Genomic DNA, 19,568 nt, shown 5'->3' on the forward strand with positions numbered 1-19,568 from the left:
TATTTATAAAATATTTAATATAATTCATTCACTACTATACTAATTTTTTTTAATTTGCTACAATAAATATTAATAAACTTCGACATATAAATAATATTTATATTTTTAAATCTTTTATATTATGTAGTTATAAATTTTTTGTACAATTTTCAAATTTTTTATGTATAGTAAATATTATTTTTTAAAATTTACAAATTAATTTTTATAAATTTATTAATTACAAAAATTTAAAGACTTATTTATGAATAATTATAATATTTAGAAATTATTTTATAAAATATATTGATGATTTTATAATTAATTAAAAATTTTAAGAATCTTAAAATAATTAATTGATGTTGTTAATAATTATAATATAGAAACTAATACGAAAGTTTTATCAAATTTTAAAAATTAAATTATAATTTACTTTATTTTTTATATATAATAATTATTTAATTAATTACGTTTATGTAATTAAATGGCCTTCATTGTCTAAATGCTCTTTTAAGTAGCATTAGATTATTTTTTAATTATTATTTTTTTTATTTTTTTATTTATTAAATGCTATTATGACTAACAATCAGTTCTTTCTCTTGTCTGCCTCACCAACACTCGCCCTGTTTGGCAAATACTTTTCAAGTCACGTTTATTTTATTTTATTTTTTTTTAACACAATATTTTGAAAAAAAGCCCCAGAGGATCCCAATGGGTCCGTCTTTCCTTATAAGCGTTGAAGTTACTGCCCGCATGCGCAGAGAATATGTATCCCTTCCCCTCTTATCTGAACCGAATAAACTGACTTCGATTAGAAGCACAAGGTGGACTTGGATCCATAAAAGGACCAATATAACACTTGCGTCTATTGCTTGGCCACGGCAGCCCAGGGAGAGAAGAATAAACTATGAAGGATATGGGCTATGTGCGGAGGAAGGAATACTGTTTTAAAAAAGATCCCTGTTTGTAGAATTTCAATATATCCTGACTTTACCAAGATTCTCGGAATACCTGAAAAATAACAAAAAAGCATGACAGATGTGGCATTTTGATGGATGGATAAGATTATGGAACTCTATGTTCTTCTTGGAAATGGATGAGGGCTCTCTCAACCTAGGATACATGAGGGTATCCATTTATAATAATTATAATAGATGATTATAATAAAATTATTGTATATATATTAATTTTATTAAATTAAAATTTTTATATGTAGTTATAAATAAAATTATTATATGTATATTAATTTTATTAAATGAAAATTCTCATATGTAGTCATGGGTTTGAATTCGGTGACATATAAACTCTCTTCCTTCAGCAATTCCTCCGTCTAGCTCCTGCCTTCCCTCAACCACTGTAAAATTACTCTTTTTATGGACACTTACACAAGACGTAACACAAAGCAATTGTTTATTAATTGAGAATTGGAGAGGGGAAATTAATTATTTATGCCTGCGGCATATCATGCATCAATAATAAGCGACTGCGTTACTTAAGAGTAAAAAAAAAAAAAAAAAATTAAAATTAACTGAATTCAATAAAAATTTAATTAATCAGATTTATGGACTCGGCTATCATTTTTAAATTATGACAAATTGAAGGTTAATCGAATTAATTAATTAATATATATATATAATATTTATTATATATAAATATTATTAATAAATTTTTGTTTTTATATTATTTTAGTTAACTTTAAATTACTACTAACTTGTAATTAAAATATTTAATTATTTATATATTTAATTTAAAAGTTAAATTAAAATTTTTAAATGTAAAATTTTTTACTTAAAAAAACAACTAAATCAAATCAAATTAAATTAAATTAATAAAAAAATATAAAGCTAACTATTACATATAACGAAATCACTAAAAAATAAGTATTTCTATAGTTAAAATAAATATTTTTTTAATTTTTAAAAGGTAGAATCTATATTCTTTATAAAAAAAATTACATATACATTAAGTACATATAATAATCTCTTAAAATATAAACAGTAATTGTTTAATTTAAAAAATATGATTAATTGAACTCTTAGCACTGTTTATATTTATAAATTAATTAAATAAAATTTAAAATTGAAAATTAATAATTTAAAAAGAGTAAAAAAAACTAAACTCAATTAAAATAATTAGTGATTGAAATTTTAATTTAATTGATTGTTCCGTTTGATTTTTATGCCACTGGTAATGAGAAAAGGCCAAAAAAAATAAAATGCATGCATCTACGCATCGCTTGAACACGGAGAAATTGTTTGGTTATGTCGCCTTGCACTTTTGATATTTGTGCATATCCACAATTTCTACCTCCTGCCCTTTGATGTCTTATATTGTCCATGAAATAAACTTCTTCCCTTTTTTTTTTTTTAACTTATATTAAATAAGAGCTTTTTGATGATAATAGCAATAACTCCTTTAAATTTAAAGTCTGAAATCACTAATTAAGATTCTTGATATAACTCAATTTTACAAAAAAAAATTATTATTAAATTTGAAGTAACACTTAATGAAATGAATCATTAAATAACTTATTATTACCTTTATTATATTCTAAATAGGTGTAATATTTAATTATTATATTAATATAAAAAGTCAAATTAGAATGAAATAAAGTTATTTTATTAAATTAATCACTAAATTATCATGTTCAATAGTAATTTTGTTCTAATTCTTACTTTATTGAATGATTTTATTTGAATAAAATTAAATCAAATTAAGTATTAAAAATATATTACTCACTTAATATAAACATAAAATTATTAAATTTAAACATATTTTTGTAATACCAAATTTAGGTGTGCCAGAAGCATATTCGTTTGGATAAGAAGATGCTAAATTATTCCACCATTCATGAAAAGCTCTTTGGGAAGAACAATCCTACCTACCAACCACCCGCGCCTGTGGATTGGATAATTTGTCCAGGAGTGGTTTGTGGGGTTTTGATGAATATGATGGACTATAAAGAAGACGATTTATTTAACTTTAATATTAATTATTATTTATAATAATCATGGCACACAGATTACCCACAACTTGACAGAACCGCGGCAAAAGCAAAACAAGAGGTTCACCGGCTGCGCGAGCTAGCATCCAAAGAAAACAATTGCTCACAACGTTTGGATAAAAAGTAGTATGGGCAGCTCCTGGTATCCTTACATTTGTGAGATTCATTGAATTTAGTATGTTTCTTCCTTTCATATTTTATATAAAAAAAATAATAATTTGATTTATCCTTTTATATTTTACAGATTTAGGAAATTAAACATCACAGATTTAAATTACTTATTTATTAAATATAAATAAAAAAAATCATTAAATTAAATGAAAATAAAAAATAAAATAAATTATTTAACATTTTCATAAAATTATATGTTGAAATTTCGATTTGTGTTCTGTTCAATAAAAATAATAATACCAATAATAATCATAATTGGATATATATATATGTTCAGCTGTACTTACATTTAACATATAATATTATATATATTTTATATAATTTGATCAATTTAGTTAATTATCAATTATAAAATAAAAATTATAAACATTTGATGATTTTTTTTTTCATTTTTACAATTTTGATCCATCCATGATATGATTTTTCAACCTGTCTTATCACTCCTATCATCGGTTTTTTTTTTTCTTTTTTTCTTTTTTTCTTTCTAAGGCAGCCCGCAGCCCTACCATTGTTCTTGGCTTCTTGCATGATATGATATACTTAAAAGAATTATTCTTTCGAGAGGATAAAGAGAACGACGGTGCTCTCGTACTGATCCACCTGTCGATGGAGCGAAAATTCCGCATGCCATAAAATATGTGTAAAATTATTAGACACTTCCGGTGTGTATATTATTATTTCTAAAATAATAAATTTTATATTTTTATTTTTATTTTTTAATATATTAAATATATTTTATAATTTATTAAAATATAAATAATTATTTAGAAAACCGCTCCTATACCCGGTAAAGGGCAGGTTGGGTTCATGAGCAGAATTAAAATCCGCTCAAATCAAACTGGGGATCGATTCTGAACCGAGGTTAGGAGCCCTTTCTTGAATCAGGACCAAAATTGGCTCAGAATTAACAGGATTAAGTTCACAATCCTGAACTAGAATCGATTAGTTTCATTTTAATTTTAATTTATGTTGAATTTATATTAATCTTTTTAATTTTTATGTTAAAAATTAAATAAACAATTTTTCAAAAATTATTGTAATTTGATAATATTTAATATCTAAAGGGAATGAAAATAGTTCTAAAATTATTTTAAATAGGAATATTAATTATTTTTGAATTTAATCTGATCTTATACTTGATTAATTTTTCTCAAACTCCAAGCCAATTATAATATTGTGTGGGGTAAGAATTAAAAGACTTTTCCCTTGACCCGAGTCCCTATAACCCACCACAATAGTAATTTATTATTATGATTATTAAAAATGTTTTTGCATATATAAATATTATAATTTAAAAATAAATATATATTATTAATATTATGTTTAAAATTTATATTTTAAATTTTGTAATTTATTCTTTATTTAATAAATTTATATAATATAATGATAAATTAAAAAAAAAAAAAATCATTTGTAGAAATCCATCGTGGCCCACTCAATAGTGAAAACGTTCTAACTCGCTTTTTTATCATTTCTATTAAAATCATTTTGAACTGCAATCGAATTGAATCAAAAGGCCGACGGAACGGATGATTCAACCTATGGCCTGTTCTAAAGAAATGTAACGCCGTTAACTTTTTCATCCGTTAAATTATGTAATAAAGATCGAATTTTCCAAAATATCCATTGCTTTTGCTCTTGCAATACTGGTTGAAAAATAATATATGGGGCTTATCATTTTAGATGGGATGAGTTGTTTGATTATTATTATTATTTTTTTTTATATTTAGTGCATGAATAATAGAGAGAATTTTTAATTTGAGTTTATTTATTTATTTTGATATTTATTATTTTTATAATTAAAAAAATGTTTTAATTTATAGATTAATTTATTAATATACGTGAACATAGGTAAACTCATTTTTAAATATTATATGCTAAAGTTATTGATAAATAAAAATGTAAGAAAGAAAATAATATAATTTAGTAAATAAAAATATTAGAAAGAAATAATTGTCACACACATTAGAGTGTAGACTATATTATACGGTATATTCCTCGCTTTTGATATTTCTAATTAATTATTATTGTTAATAATAAAGGAGGATTTAGCGTTAAAAAAAGCAAAACCGCAGTGGGTATAGGGATCACTCATCTAATCTTCAATATTTTTTAAATAAATTGAATATAATTAATGAATTATATAATAAAAAAATAATTTTTTAATATAATAATAAATATTTTAAATTATTTAATATAAAAATAATAATTTAAAATAAATAGACGAAAATATTTAAAACATGAGATTTTCTCGCTCTACATTAAAAAAAAGGAAAAATTATATAAAGATATATATTTGCAATCATAATTTTATCATAATATAATCAACACCGTAACACTGTATATGGTTTCCATAAATAAAATTTCCAAAAAAAGACCAATCATAGTTTTGGCAATAATTTTCAACTTTTGCTCTTGCGTATTTTCTACAGTCGCATTCTATCAGTTCAAAGTTTAAACACGCTACCATCTTACCCAATTTTCCATTTACTATAAATTTGCCCGTCTGCTTCTTCTAACAGAGCAACAGGCCAACGCCAAGTTCGCTTCCTCTCTGGATCACCTAGCCCACTGCCACAGAAAGCTTACTGGCTTCTCTTATTTTTGCTTACACTTCGATCATGGCAAATCCCAAGTTAGGTCGAATCCCAAGCATGAGAGAGCGCGTAGAAGATACTCTCTCTGCTCACCGTAACGAGCTCGTTTCCCTCCTTTGCAGGTTTCTCCCTTGTACATATACTGTTTTTGCTCTGTTATTTTCCTGTCTGGTTCCCGAGAAAACTGAGAATAATTTTTTTTTTTTATTTCAAAAGAAAAACTTACTATTCAAATTCTGCCCTGCTCAGTGTGTTGCTGATGATGATTATTATTATTAAACTTTTCGGCAAGGAGAATACCGTTTTGTGTCTTTGGTGACGGTTATTTTGGGATTTGAAGGTATGTGGATCAAGGAAAAGGAATTTTGCAACCGCATACTTTGATCGATGAATTTGATAATATTGTTGGCGAAGACGAAGCAAGACTGGGGCTAAGAGATGGTCCCTTTGGCGAAATCCTTAAATCTGCTCAGGTACTGTCTCTAAGTGTTTGATTATAACATATTCTGCATGGAAATCAGAGGGAAAGGGAGGGAGAGAAACACCTGTATGTACTATGCTTATTTATTAGTTTGCTTTTAATTTCTGGTAAAGAATAAAGTCATGTTCAATGGATAAATCACCAATCAAAGCTAGGTGCCATGTGATTGGCGAGAAAAGAGAAGGAAAAGAAAAATGGAAAATTTTCTCTTTTTTTTTTTTGTTGTGAGAAATTGTGAATTAGATAGCTAAACCTTTTGCAACAACTAGTTTGTCTTAAATATAATCCTACATTGTTTGCTGGATAATGCATAAAGGAAAGGGAAAAAAAAAAAAAAAAAAAAAGAAGGGGAAGGAGGAGGGGGGGGGGGGGGGGTTGGTTGGTGGGTTGGGTTGTTTAGAAGCCCTCAGATATTCAAATTAAAATTAACAAAGCATGCTAGAACTAGCTTTTTATAATTTAATATCCTACAAAGCTTATATGACCAGTAACATAGGCAGAACTTGCTTTAATTACTTTTTATTTTTGTTCTACTGAAGAGAATTACACTTGGCACTTTTGCACGTTACCATTAAAATCAGCTGCTTTTGTTGTATTATGTTGGCAATAGGAAGCCATAGTTCTGCCTCCATTTGTGGCAATAGCCATTCGTCCAAGACCTGGTGTCTGGGAATATGTCCGTGTGAATGTCTTTGAGCTCAGTGTGGAGCAATTGAGTGTCTCTGAATATCTTCAGTTCAAAGAAGAACTTGTAGATGGGCCGTAAGCAACTTCTCTGTTCTTGCATTTTTTGTTTCTTTTTCTTTTAATATCTTGGACTAAATGTATAGTAGTATATAACCTTTTACCCTTTGTAGATTATTGTTTATGCTGTTTACTACTTGTTCATTTAGGTCTCATGATCCCTATGTACTTGAGCTTGATTTTGAGCCATTCAACGCTGATGTTCCTCGTCCTAACCGGTCTTCATCTATTGGCAATGGTGTTCAATTCCTCAATCGCCATCTTTCTTCAAAAATGTTTCGTGACAAGGACTGCTTGGAACCTTTAAATGATTTCCTTCGAGCACACAAATATAAAGGGCATGTAAGTTTTAGTGAAAAGAACTTACGTTAAGTGTGCCTTCACTCGTAAAAAATTAACCTTGCTGGATTTGTGAATTTATCATGTCTCGTTATGACCGCAAATTCAGAATTTTTTATCACTGGTATTGACATGGGATGGATTTAGTATATCTGGAACAGAAATGATTAAAATAGTACTTGTATTGAGCATTTTGAGGGAATTAATGATTGAACTAAGGATTATGTGCAGGCCTTGATGTTGAATGATCGGATACAAAGCATCTCCCGACTTCAGTCTGCCCTTGCTAAGGCAGAAGAATATATTTCTAAGCTTCCACCTGATACACCATATACTGATTTTGAATATACGTAAGTTTTTATATGCATAACTTTTTGGTCTATGAAGTTTATGAATGGAGGATATTTGTAGAAAATTATTCTTTTGTTCCCAGACTCTTCCTACTTCTCATTGTTACTTTGATTCAGATTGCAAGGATTGGGCTTTGAGAGAGGGTGGGGAGATACTGCAGCACGGGTACAGGAGACGATGCATCTTCTCTCGGACATCCTGCAGGCTCCTGATCCGTCATCTTTAGAAACATTCCTTGGGAGAATACCCATGGTGTTTAATGTTGTGATTTTGTCTCCACATGGATACTTTGGGCAAGCAAATGTTTTAGGTTTGCCTGACACTGGTGGACAGGTGTTCTTTCCTTGCTTTTGTCATCAACCAAAACAGCTAACAGCATTGTGTACAAATAGATAGTATTTTGTGAACAACCTCTTTGGTCTGGTGGAGGTCTTTGTTTTCTTGCCTCTGCAGACCATATGCTCATTTTGTCACTTCTTACTATCCTTATGTTAATTTATCTCTGGCCCTTCCCTACCCTCCATCCCAGCAAACAATAAACAAAGAAAGGCTTGGGAATATCAGCTTCTTTGTACACTTTTTTTATTTTCTTTTTTCCTTTTAATTTCTAATATAATTTTTTCTAATTAACTTGCAGGTTGTTTATATACTGGATCAAGTACGTGCCTTAGAGAATGAAATGCTCCTTAGAATACAGAAGCAAGGCCTGGATTTCAAGCCTAGGATTCTAATTGTAAGTATATTTACGCTTTTCTTAGGTCAGTTTCTTCAAGTTTCGCCATTATGGTCAATGTTGATTGCTTTTCTCCATGTAATGAATTTTTCATTCATTCTTCAAGGTGACCAGATTAATTCCTGATGCAAAAGGGACTACATGCAATCAGAGGTTGGAAAGAGTCACCGGAGCAGAACACACACATATTCTGCGAGTTCCTTTCAGATCAGAGAAAGGAATTCTTAGAAAATGGGTCTCAAGATTTGATGTATGGCCATATCTGGAGACCTTTGCTGAGGTAGGACATGAGTGTGTGTACTGTGGACTATGGGTGTGGAATTAATTAATTAAATTAGTTTTCTCATCGAGTAATGACGCCTTAGAAATGTTGCTTCAAGTGGGAAAAGATTTACTTTTATTTTATTGGCGATGTAGATTTAATTGGAAAGGGTAAAATTAAGTGTACAATCTAAATCTTTGGATGCTGAAATAAAAATAAAAAAATGGTTCTCCCAAAAAAAAAAAAATAATAACAATAATTTGCTGTCTGTAAATTATGTTCAGCTTCTAGATTGTCCTTTTTCCAAGAAGTGGGGATGACTAAACCTCCTCTAAATGGTACTTGTGGTAGATCCAAGTCATGGGGAAGGGGAGTCAGTAATTCAGACTAGATGCTACGGATCTTGTAATCCTAATCAACTGAACCTTAAGTTTTTATAAACATTTCGGAGACAAATTCTTCATAACTAATATGTGTTTGTTGTATATCTGCAGTACATTAAAATGTGCCTACCACCTCAAAGGATGTTGCCATGGCTAACATATAGTTTTTCCAACTATGTCCTTAGCCCTCATGAACTTCTTTAGCTCTGCAATATGTTTTCAGATAAAATATGAAGTTAGAATCATTTTTTAATTATTAATTTCCTCTCTCTATCTCTCTCTCTCTCTCTCTCTCTCTCTCTCTCTCTAAAACCTTTTGTTCAATCTTCCAGGATGTGGCCAGTGAAATTGTAGCCGAGTTACAGGGCTTTCCTGATTTTATCATAGGCAACTATAGTGATGGGAACCTTGTTGCATCTTTGTTGGCTTATAAAATGGGTGTTACACAGGTCAGGAATGACTGTTTGGTTTTGTGCTTTTGAAAATATGAGGTCAATCAAATCCTCTATTGAGAAGGGCAGATTAACATTTTTAAGTTTTGAATGTGCAGTGCACCATTGCGCATGCCTTGGAGAAGACCAAATATCCGGATTCAGATATATATTGGAAAAATTTTGATGATAAATATCATTTCTCATGTCAATTCACTGCTGACTTATTAGCCATGAACAATGCTGATTTTATCATTACCAGTACTTACCAAGAGATTGCAGGAACGTAAGTGTGCCTCCCTTCTTACTTTTAAGATGAGATATAGTAACTATTATTGATCTGAGATTGTTTTAAAACCCTTGGAATCTGAAGTTTTGAGTGTTAAATATCTTGCCTTGAAAACTAAAGGAATCAAAACTGCTGTTTGTAACCTAGTAATCATCTTTACTTAAAAAAAATGAAAGCAGAAGAGTAAGAAGAGTGGGGCATGGGTTGGTGTTTGGACTTACACTTCATTGATAAAAGTCGCGAGGTCCCACATTGATGGGCTCAGGTGGTATTGGAGGTCTCCAATTTTAATCGAATAAAGTCATAAAAATTTGATCCCTTCGGGTTTTGGTCGGCAAACATTTATGTTTGTAAAGGTAGTATTCTTAGATACAACTGAAAATTGCAGAAGCCTTTTATTTTGATACTCTATTCAGCATGTTTATCACCCACTAGTAGGAAGTAATGACCATTCTGCTGGCTTTTGCAACTTAATGGTGGTAACTAATTTGCTATAGTCATGCCAATTATCCTGTGAGAATACACTAATGCATTTTGAAATTAGACTTGATGAAACTGCTTAGGAAACTTTCATCGACTCGGTAGATTCTAGATTAAGTAATGCATGTTATCTCAGGTGCTTAACTTGCATGCTCTTTTGACAGGAAGAATACTGTTGGTCAGTATGAGAGCCACACTGCTTTCACTCTTCCAGGGTTATATCGAGTTGTTCACGGCATTGATGTTTTTGATCCAAAGTTCAATATTGTCTCTCCTGGGGCAGATATGTCCATCTACTTCCCTTACTCTGTGAAGGAAAAAAGACTTACAGCTTTACATGGTTCAATAGAAAAGATGTTGTATGATCCTGAGCCAACAGCTGAGTGGATGTGAGTCTCTTCATGATTCTATACTTTTGCATACTGCATATATTAATGTTTATGACACATATTAAAAGGAAAACTACCCTTGTAATTGATATGACCATATTCGTTCTCATTTTAAGAATTTGTATTACCCATACAAACAAGCTCTACATATAAGAACATTTTTGTTCTGATCAAGGCTTGAGGAGTCCATTTATGAAATCTGATGTTTCCTTTATATCCATACAGAGGTACACTGAGCGACAAGTCAAAGCCCTTAATTTTTTCCATGGCAAGGCTGGACCAGGTAAAAAACATTACTGGGCTGGTAGAGATGTATGGGAAGAATACAAGACTGAGGGAGCTGGTGAACCTTGTCGTGGTTGCTGGATACATCGATGTGAAGAAGTCCAAAGACAGGGAAGAAATTGCTGAAATTGAGAAGATGCATGACCTTATGAAAAAATACAATTTAGATGGGCAATTTCGATGGATAACTGCCCAAACTAATCGAGCACGTAATGGTGAGCTCTATCGATACATAGCTGATACAAAAGGAGCTTTTGTGCAGGTATATGATTGTAGTGTACTTTGTTATTGTGTAAAAGATTTCTCAGGCACTTAATGCCCTTTTTTTGGGAATGCAGCCTGCTTTTTACGAAGCTTTTGGGCTGACTGTTGTAGAGGCAATGACTTGTGGCCTTCCAACATTTGCTACTTGCCATGGTGGTCCTGCAGAAATTATTGAGAATGGTAAATCAGGATTCCACATTGATCCATATCACCCTGATCAGGCGGCTCAAATTATGGTAGATTTCTTTCAACAGTGCAAGGAGGATCCAAGCCACTGGAATAAGATATCCAATGCAGGGCTTCAGAGGATTTATGAAAGGTTAGTATCTATATATAGCTTCAGATTATTTAGCACGAGCCATTTGAGTCTCACTCAGATTTTTTGAATAGGTACACATGGAAGATCTACTCCGAGAGACTATTGACATTGGCTGGGGTTTATGGTTTCTGGAAGTATGTTTCCAAACTTGAGAGGCTTGAGACTCGAAGATATCTTGAGATGTTCTACATACTCAAGTTCCGTGATTTGGTGAGTACTTAAGCTCTTGCTGTTTATGCAGCATTATTGACAATGTAGCTAGTATAAAGTTTTTTGTGATGTTCTGCATCAAAATTTCATCCCTTGTGGTTTGTTTCAGGTGAAAACCGTTCCTTTGCCAGTTGATGACCAACATTAAGCTGCAATCACATATGGAACGGTATTGATATGATCAAGAGGCAGCAACAATGTCACACGGTAATAATAGAAATGTAAATAAATTCTTGCTGCTGTGTCTGGCATGTATAAAGCTTTTTTACCTGAAAATTATGTATGAAACTTTTCTTATGCAAAGCCGTGTCTCAAGGGGCTGTTGCGAATAACTTGAGCTTTCTTATTCCAGTTCGAGAATAATTTGGGGATAATCCTGTATTATGCTGACAAGCTTCTCTTGCGTTTTTTTTGTTTTCCTCTTTTTTTTAAGAGGCTTTTTTTTTTCTCTCTTTTGAAAGCATGACTTAGAAAAAAAATAAAAAATAAAAAATATATATTAGTTGTAGGGATACCAACGAGTAAGCCGGTGAGATATTAGTGAAAATCACTCTACTTGAATTTAAATTTTATTATTATTATTATTATTCAAATCGGTTTCTAAATTGGTCTCAAATTTTATTTTTAATATTTAAATAATATTTAAACCCATTTAACTTTATATATATATATATATGTTAAGAAATAACTTAAATAAAACATATCTTTTATTAATAATTTATATTTTAAAAAATTTAATACTTCATAAAATATATATATATATATATATATATATATATATATATATATATATATATATATAAACAAGTACCCATATATAAAATCTGAAATAAATCTAAATTTGATAGATGCATTATTTTTTAAATTTGAATTTGTGTTGAATCTGATTATATATTATTTACATAGTATTCGTTTTAATTTTACTATAAACTTTGCAATTTAAGGCATTTAAGTAGAATTTAAGGTATATGTATCTTAAATAATAATTTTATATGTGAAACATAGGGGCACGTTGATTGATGTTGGAATTTTTATTTTTACCATTTATACAGAACTGATACATAGCTAAACAAAATATGAATAATTATGATAATTTTTTATAAAGTATTTTAATAAAAAAATATTAAGTAATTTTTGTGGAATTAATTTTTTAGTTATAATCAATTTTTAGAATTGATTTTTTTTTAAATTAAACACATAGAATTTAATTAAATAAACAAAATTTTATATTTTAAAATTGAATCAAATAAGCTCTTACATTCATTTTAATAGAGCTCGTTCACAATTGAATTAGGTATTCGAAAATGCTTATCTATTACCCTTCCTGATTGTCGCCATCTCTGTAAGTAGTAGAGAATAATTGGTAGGAGTATGGGATGACAAAGGTCTATATTTGTACGTTGTCTAATATGAATGTTGGGTACATCACTCTTGTTTTTGTGGAGTTCGAACAAGGTCTTGAATTCGGCTTAGTAGGGTTCATGTCCATTGGATCAAGGTGGTCTAGGCCATGGAGCTCCAAAGCAGGAAATTATTTGGATGTTTGTCGTTTGGTCCCTTCAATGGCTTCATAACCAGGCGCTGGCCTGCTAGCGGTAGGGAACTCTCATCTCCTTGTGAAAATTAAACCAATTTCAGTTACCAAATTCTGACAAGTCTGAAACGCCACAGCTTTTTTGACCAGACTAACTAATCTCCAACAGTATCGCGTGCCTCTACAAAATCTCTTTCTTGATCTCCCTGAACTTCCCTCGTTTTTTCCAACGGTCAATTACTCGTTTCTCCCGCCAACAATTAAAATATTCGTTTGCAACGCTGTCCAGTAGAATTTGGTTCTTTACTTCTTTCATTATTTTATTTTACTTTTTTTATTTTCGAGCTAAATTAACTAAAAAAATTCTAAGTTTAACTCAATAGGGAAAATCACAAATTACGTTACATTCATTGAATTATATTAGAATTAATATTCAATTTAACTCTTATATTTTATTGAGTATATCCAATTTAACTTAATTTTAATTAATAAAAAAAAACTTACTTAAAATTTTTTTTATTATTAAAAAATTTTAATGAATTAATTTAATATTTATTTTAATTCGAATAAGTACCGGGACAAAATAATCTTATGTTTGGCATGTGAGTTTCACTTAATAACTATATAATTAAATTGAATTTAAATTAAAATTTTTTACTAATTATTTTTTTTGTCAATTAAATTTTGCTAGCGAAAGAATTATATTTTTTTTCTATTATCATCGGCTTGGTTTTCAAGAAAATGATATTGTAACTGTATTGTTTCTGATTGAATGTGTGATGTTAATTGCTACTATGGATGATTGTGATTGTAAGTGTCACTCTTGGATTCATGGTACAAGAATTTCTCTAATTTAAAAAAAAATCTTTAATAAAATACTTTATTAAAGGTTTCCTAATCTGTAGATGGAGTTAGTTTTGTCTCCTTATCGAGTTCCTCTCCAGCCTTTTTGTAGGTTAGTTGTTAGTTTTAAGGGTAATGACATTCCCTTGGCATAATTAATTCTTTCTGTTTGTGTGGTCCAAAACATTTTTTATCCGACTCCTCCTTCCGTATTCTTTTTAAAAGAGGAAGTGAATCCAAGATTCCAAGTATTATTATTATTATTACTATTATTATTTTTACCATATAGCAAAGCCAGAGAGAGAGAGAGAGAGAGAGAGTGAGTTTCTATTTAGTAATTGCAAGCTAAAACGCAAATGGATATATTACGAGTCCCAAAACGGACTAACACAGTAAAAAAAAGCTCCTGCTAGCTATATTTTACATGCTTAAACACCGTTCTTAGTACGACACTTGCACTTACACCATAGGCTAAATGTGTAAAAGTAAAACTAATGATAATAAAGCATCAAGGGTGGTTTCTACCATTTGACCAATGTGTTTCATCATGATTTGAGGGGCTACAGTAAAATTTAAAATTGACAAACCCCAGCACCTAATATCAGACTCAGAGCTGCCCAAATGAGTGAGCAAGATAAGCCAATGCTCCAACTAGAGGAGCGTTAATATAAGTGGATGGCTCTGACTGCTCATAGTCTGATCTTTGGTCTGGGAACTTATCGTGCTGATCTGGGCCTCCAACTACTGCACCCACAAGAATGTTGGGGTTCGGGGACTCAGAATTCATGAAGCTGAAGCCCGATGAGCACTGGATCATGGCAGGGTGCGCGGCTATGGACGGTAGAGATGAGCCCCTGTGGTGTATCCTTTGTGGGTATTTTGGACCGTATCCCACCATGTAGGACATCTTCAAGGGGTTGTCTCCCAGCAGATAGTCCACCTAATTTTTCAATTTCAGTGTTTAAAACAATAAAATGGATTAAATTACTAATAAGAAATTTGAATTTCGCATTAATAAGGTAGATTAATTTTATGGTTTAAGAATGTTTCTTGCACCTGTTTCTTGGCAATGTTTCGCAGCCTATTTGGAGTGACTACAGTTCCCCCACAGTTCACAACCTTGTGGGCAGAGGTCAAGTACTTGGCGTAGGTTAGGAGCAAGAACGAAGTGGAGGTCACATATTGCATGTTGCTATCACTCATCTTGAACAAAAGTCCACCTGATCATAAGCCAAGGAAAAGCCAAAACTAGCCATTAAAAAAAAATAAAATCTAAGTGGAAATAAGAGCTAGGAATGTGGGAACCTGGAGTATATTGTGCTGAAGAGAAAGGGGCCCCTGGAATGAGGGAACAGACGAAATTATCTGCATGGCCTTTGTAGTCATGGAGGGATTGCAGTTTTTGAACAAGAAATGCCTGAAATCCAAGGGCATCAAGATTCAAGAAAAATACGACTGACACAGAAATTTTGAAAAATAAAGAACAGGTGAGAATGGGACCTTGGAGAGAAGAATTCTTGCTCCCACATGCTTGTTGTCCCAACCAAAGGTGTTGTCAAACTCTGCAGCCCCAAGGGTCTGCCCATTAACTTGGATGTAGTTGAGGTAAGTAGGGTAGTTGGTTGCCTTATGCAGCCAGGCAGCTCCCCACAACAGCTCATCCTGCCATTTTTAAATACAACCAATGTGAGATTCAGCTTGTTAAATCCAATCTCAGAATAATAGCAGCAATGAACTTCACCTCATATCCAGAATAGGAGCAATAAAAAGGGCAAACATTTTTCTTCAATCCATTGCTGTATGCTCCTCTATGCTCGTCTGCAAATTGAAACACCTAGACAAAGACATAATTAATGGCAAACATTCTCGTTTAATTTACTATATATTTTTTTAAAATAATTTGACTCTAACTATATATTCACCCTGACAGCCCTCCGGACTAAAAGCTTCGAGTAAGTGGGGTCACTTCTTCTAAACACCAAAGAAGCTGCAGCAAGAGCAGCAGCAGTTTCAGCAGCAACATCAGAACCAGGGGAATTTCTGTCTACTTTGAAAACACTCCTTGGTGTATCCATATCTTCTGGTCTCTCCCAACAAGAATGATCCTTGTTCGCATCACCAACCTGCAAAGACAAGCCCAAAAATCATTATTATGATCTCCTATAATCTTCGTCTCTACTCAAGTGCGCAAATGCCCATTCAGAAACACAAAAAAAAGGGCCCAAAATTCCAAATTAAGAATGCAGAGCAAAGAATAAAAACCTGAACGTAGATGACGTCTGGATGTACTGTAACTTTGAGAAGGTAATCAGTAGCCCAACGAATGGCGGCTTTAGCATTTTGCAACTCGCCTTTCATCAGCCCACCAAACTCAATGACGCTCCATGAGAGCATAGTGGTAGTGAAAGCCATAGGGAAACCAAATTTCACATTGTCCCCTGCATCATAATACCCTCCTACTAAATCCACCTGCATTTTCATATCCACGCCCAAGTCAACTAAACAAATGAAAAGTAGACCAAAAAAAGTGGTAACTACTAAATAAAGAAAGTATATGTAATATATACATGCATGGCTGCTCCATCTGAGAGACCCGAATCTCTCCTCCAAGTGATCCTCTGGTTAGAAGGAAGCTTGCCTGACCTCTGGCCCTCAAAGAAGAGGATTGATTTGGTGAGAGCATCTCTGTAGTTGTGACTGGCAGAACGAGAGCGGTGATGGTGTTGGGGGAGGGCAGGAAAGCCATGGCAGAGAAGCAAAGAAGAAGCAAAATAAGAAAAGAGCACTACAAGTGTGAAATGGGAAAGGGAGAGAACCATTTTGGCCTGCACAAAGTAAAACAACCCAAACCAACCAACAACCAACACTGCACGCCGCAGTGGAAGAACAGAGTCCTCCCTTTCTCTGTATTTATAAAGCAAAAGCTGCCTCCCTGCCTTTGTTAACCTCTCATTGGTCACAACAATAAATTAATCTACATTCTACACTTCCTTTATCATTTGCTTAGCCTTAATTAATCCATCAATTTTTACTAAATTAAATTAACAATGTGATGTTTGTTACTACAGCAATTATAACAATGGGATTGGTATGTCTGTACTTGGTGTGCATTAGCATTACTGCAACTTTTTGGTTTGACTTTAGATACCCTTTACAACTTACGTATTGTCAATTTAGGAATCACCTCTACCACCGGCAAGGACAGACACATGGAAATATTAATTAGGTTTCTGCTGGGTTAACAATTCTAGCATGAATGGCAGTATAACACTGGAACTAGTTGAAGTTGCTTCTATAGTTCAATGAAAGGTAAGTGACAAGGCAAGGGTCATGCAGGTTATGCCTGTAACTCGTTGTGTCAGTTAGGCATCCTGTGCAATACAGGATGCGCATTTATTAAGCTCCTGAGTACCAGCTTACTGAATCATTTTCCTTTAAGATAATGTGAAATGGAACACTATTTGAAGTATTTTCTTTCATCTCATTATAAATGATAGTTGAGAAATAATTTGCTAGAATGTCATACAATGATACAAAGGAATTCAAATGGCTTGACATAATGGAAGAAATTTACGAATGCTGAAATTGTAATCACAGTACTAGACTACTAGTCTACTAGTGACGCTGAAAAGATTATTTGGATGAAATATAATATGTGGGCATTGAGCTCCTAAATATGGAAAATTTATTCGCAGAGACTATTACGTCAAATAAATAACTGAGAATGAAGTTTAACTCAATAATACTTAAAGTCATGTACAGGATTATAAAATCTTGAATTCCAATCTCACTTAATTATTTCAAAATAAATAAATAGTCAACTCTGTTAAAGGTATAAATTATTTTAAAATTTGTGTAGAACACTCCTAGTACTTAGCCATCATTTATTTGTTTGTTACAAGAGTAGCAAAATTAGCATAAATGCGACAATAAAAAAATATTTGGATAAAGAGTAAAGAATCATTCGGACCATAAGCACTAAACTAACCGACTCCCAGATGATATTATGGACTCAGTTCAGTAAGTCTTTCCCACTACCTTGGAACAAAGCTTAGAAGAACTGTTGCCCACACCTTGAGTCTTAAAAAAAAGGATCTCAGGTATAAACTTCAGACAAAAGGTGATGAGCATAAACCTGAGTTAAATGCTTCACCACAGAATTTCTGTCGGAGAAAGGTGACGAACACAAACATGGGTTGACGGAAAATTTTGGGTGTTCTTAGAATGAGTCACAGAAAGAGTCAATATAAACTCATGCAGATCAAGTACTTGGAAGATGGAGCACTCGAATCAAGAGATGTGGAGGCACTCATCCCCCAGTGTAGATAAAACCAACCGCACGCCATCTTCAAATCAATTGCTTGATGTTCTTATTGCCCTTTTTTTTCGTCTGTGGAAGTGTTTTTAGATTTTCACTTATCTGCTAAACAAAATGACGAAACCTTTTGTCTGCAATCTTGAAACTGATACATGGGATGATTTCTGGACTGATATAACTCTCAGATCGCAAGTAGCATTAGACCATGTTTCACTGCCTTTAACTGCAAGAACATATGAACGCATTTCGTAGACAATAGAAGTGGAGAATTTATGGCGATTAATTGTGTATACTTTTTGGAGGAATTGAATCAATATTGTAAGCTATGGTACTTACAGCGAGCAGCATTTCTTGTGGGTTAGCAAATAGCAAGTACGCAGTGGAATTTCAAAGGTACCCTGTTTGAAAAAAAAAATTTTTTTCTGCGCTAGACCAGGTTTGTATTCTTAATTGTTGGATTTTTTTAAGGAATGATATAGAAGCATGTATTGAGACTGAATAGTCTTCAATTTGTGTTACTTTATTGATTGGTTTTGCATTTATATAATAACATAGCTGCTAAATTTAAAATTTAAAAATATAACAAAAAATTTAAAAAATATGGTTGAAGTTGTTAGCAGATCTTTTTAATTTTATTGGAGATGATTTTTATTTCTTTCAACTTCCCTGTTAGCATAATTACATCAATTAGCATAATTATAAGAGATTTGTGTAGTATAATTACAGCAATTAGCATGATTATAGGAGATTTGTATAGCATAATGATAACAATTATTATTCTTATCCAAATTAGTTCATATTTTCATGTATAAATAGATGTAATATCTCTGTAAATGAGACACAGACAAATACACAATCCTTTTCTTCATTACTTGTATTCTTTCTTTTAACATGGTATCAGAGCCATAAAGCTTTTATTTATAGTTTTTGGGGTCTCTCTGCTCTCTCTACAACCTGTTCTGGTTCATTCTTTCATACCTATTATTATACCATTTTTTTTTTCTCTTCATCTTGTTATCAATGGAGAAATCTGATATTTCAAGACCTATTGCAACAGTTCTGACTGGTTCCAACTATAATCTTTGGGTTCAAGGAATGAAAAGTTTTTTGATAGGTCGTAAGCTTTGGCGTATTGTTACCGGAGATATCACTGCGCCGACAAGAG

At 31.9% G+C, this 19,568-nt stretch overlaps 2 protein-coding genes across 2 annotated transcripts; one reads left to right on the top strand and one right to left on the bottom strand.

The window, feature by feature from the left end:
- The first annotated feature begins 5,655 nt into the window (after positions 1–5,655).
- Positions 5,656–12,101, top strand: LOC110637531 (sucrose synthase 2). Its single transcript, XM_021787689.2, has 15 exons — positions 5,656–5,870; positions 6,089–6,221; positions 6,840–6,991; positions 7,123–7,315; positions 7,544–7,662; positions 7,780–7,996; positions 8,301–8,396; positions 8,503–8,676; positions 9,374–9,490; positions 9,592–9,758; positions 10,406–10,630; positions 10,856–11,177; positions 11,254–11,498; positions 11,570–11,708; positions 11,818–12,101. The coding sequence occupies exons 1-15, from the start codon at positions 5,773–5,775 to the stop codon at positions 11,854–11,856; spliced, it is 2,436 nt and encodes an 811-aa protein (XP_021643381.1). The 5' UTR covers positions 5,656–5,772; the 3' UTR covers positions 11,857–12,101.
- Positions 12,102–14,423: 2,322 nt separating this feature from the next.
- On the bottom strand, positions 14,424–17,033 carry LOC110637532 (endoglucanase 17). Its single transcript, XM_021787690.2, has 8 exons — positions 16,653–17,033; positions 16,348–16,554; positions 16,008–16,208; positions 15,827–15,919; positions 15,586–15,747; positions 15,391–15,502; positions 15,142–15,305; positions 14,424–15,025 (listed from the first exon to the last, which is right to left on the bottom strand). Exons 1-8 carry the CDS (start codon positions 16,902–16,904, stop codon positions 14,693–14,695), a joined length of 1,524 nt encoding a protein of 507 aa, XP_021643382.2. The 5' UTR covers positions 16,905–17,033; the 3' UTR covers positions 14,424–14,692.
- Between the last annotated feature and the right edge of the window lie 2,535 nt (positions 17,034–19,568).

This window comes from Hevea brasiliensis, chromosome 9 (assembly GCF_030052815.1).
Source record: "Hevea brasiliensis isolate MT/VB/25A 57/8 chromosome 9, ASM3005281v1, whole genome shotgun sequence".
Taxonomy (NCBI): domain Eukaryota; kingdom Viridiplantae; phylum Streptophyta; class Magnoliopsida; order Malpighiales; family Euphorbiaceae; genus Hevea; species Hevea brasiliensis.

What these genes read in the sequence shown, in the direction of transcription:
- LOC110637531 (XM_021787689.2), top strand. Translation starts at nt 5,773, where the DNA reads ATGGCAAATCCCAAGTTAGGTCGAATCCCAAGCATGAGAGAGCGCGTA. An exon ending in TGCCTGACACTGGTGGACAG is followed by an intron (nt 7,997 to 8,300) that starts GTGTTCTTTCCT and finishes ATTAACTTGCAG; the next exon opens with GTTGTTTATATACTGGATCA. An exon ending in TCAAGCCTAGGATTCTAATT is followed by an intron (nt 8,397 to 8,502) that starts GTAAGTATATTT and finishes TCATTCTTCAAG; the next exon opens with GTGACCAGATTAATTCCTGA.
- LOC110637532 (XM_021787690.2), bottom strand. Translation starts at nt 16,904, where the DNA reads ATGGTTCTCTCCCTTTCCCATTTCACACTTGTAGTGCTCTTTTCTTAT. An exon ending in TAGTCCGGAGGGCTGTCAGG is followed by an intron (nt 15,920 to 16,007) that starts GTGAATATATAG and finishes GTCTTTGTCTAG; the next exon opens with GTGTTTCAATTTGCAGACGA. An exon ending in GAAACATTGCCAAGAAACAG is followed by an intron (nt 15,026 to 15,141) that starts GTGCAAGAAACA and finishes TTGAAAAATTAG; the next exon opens with GTGGACTATCTGCTGGGAGA.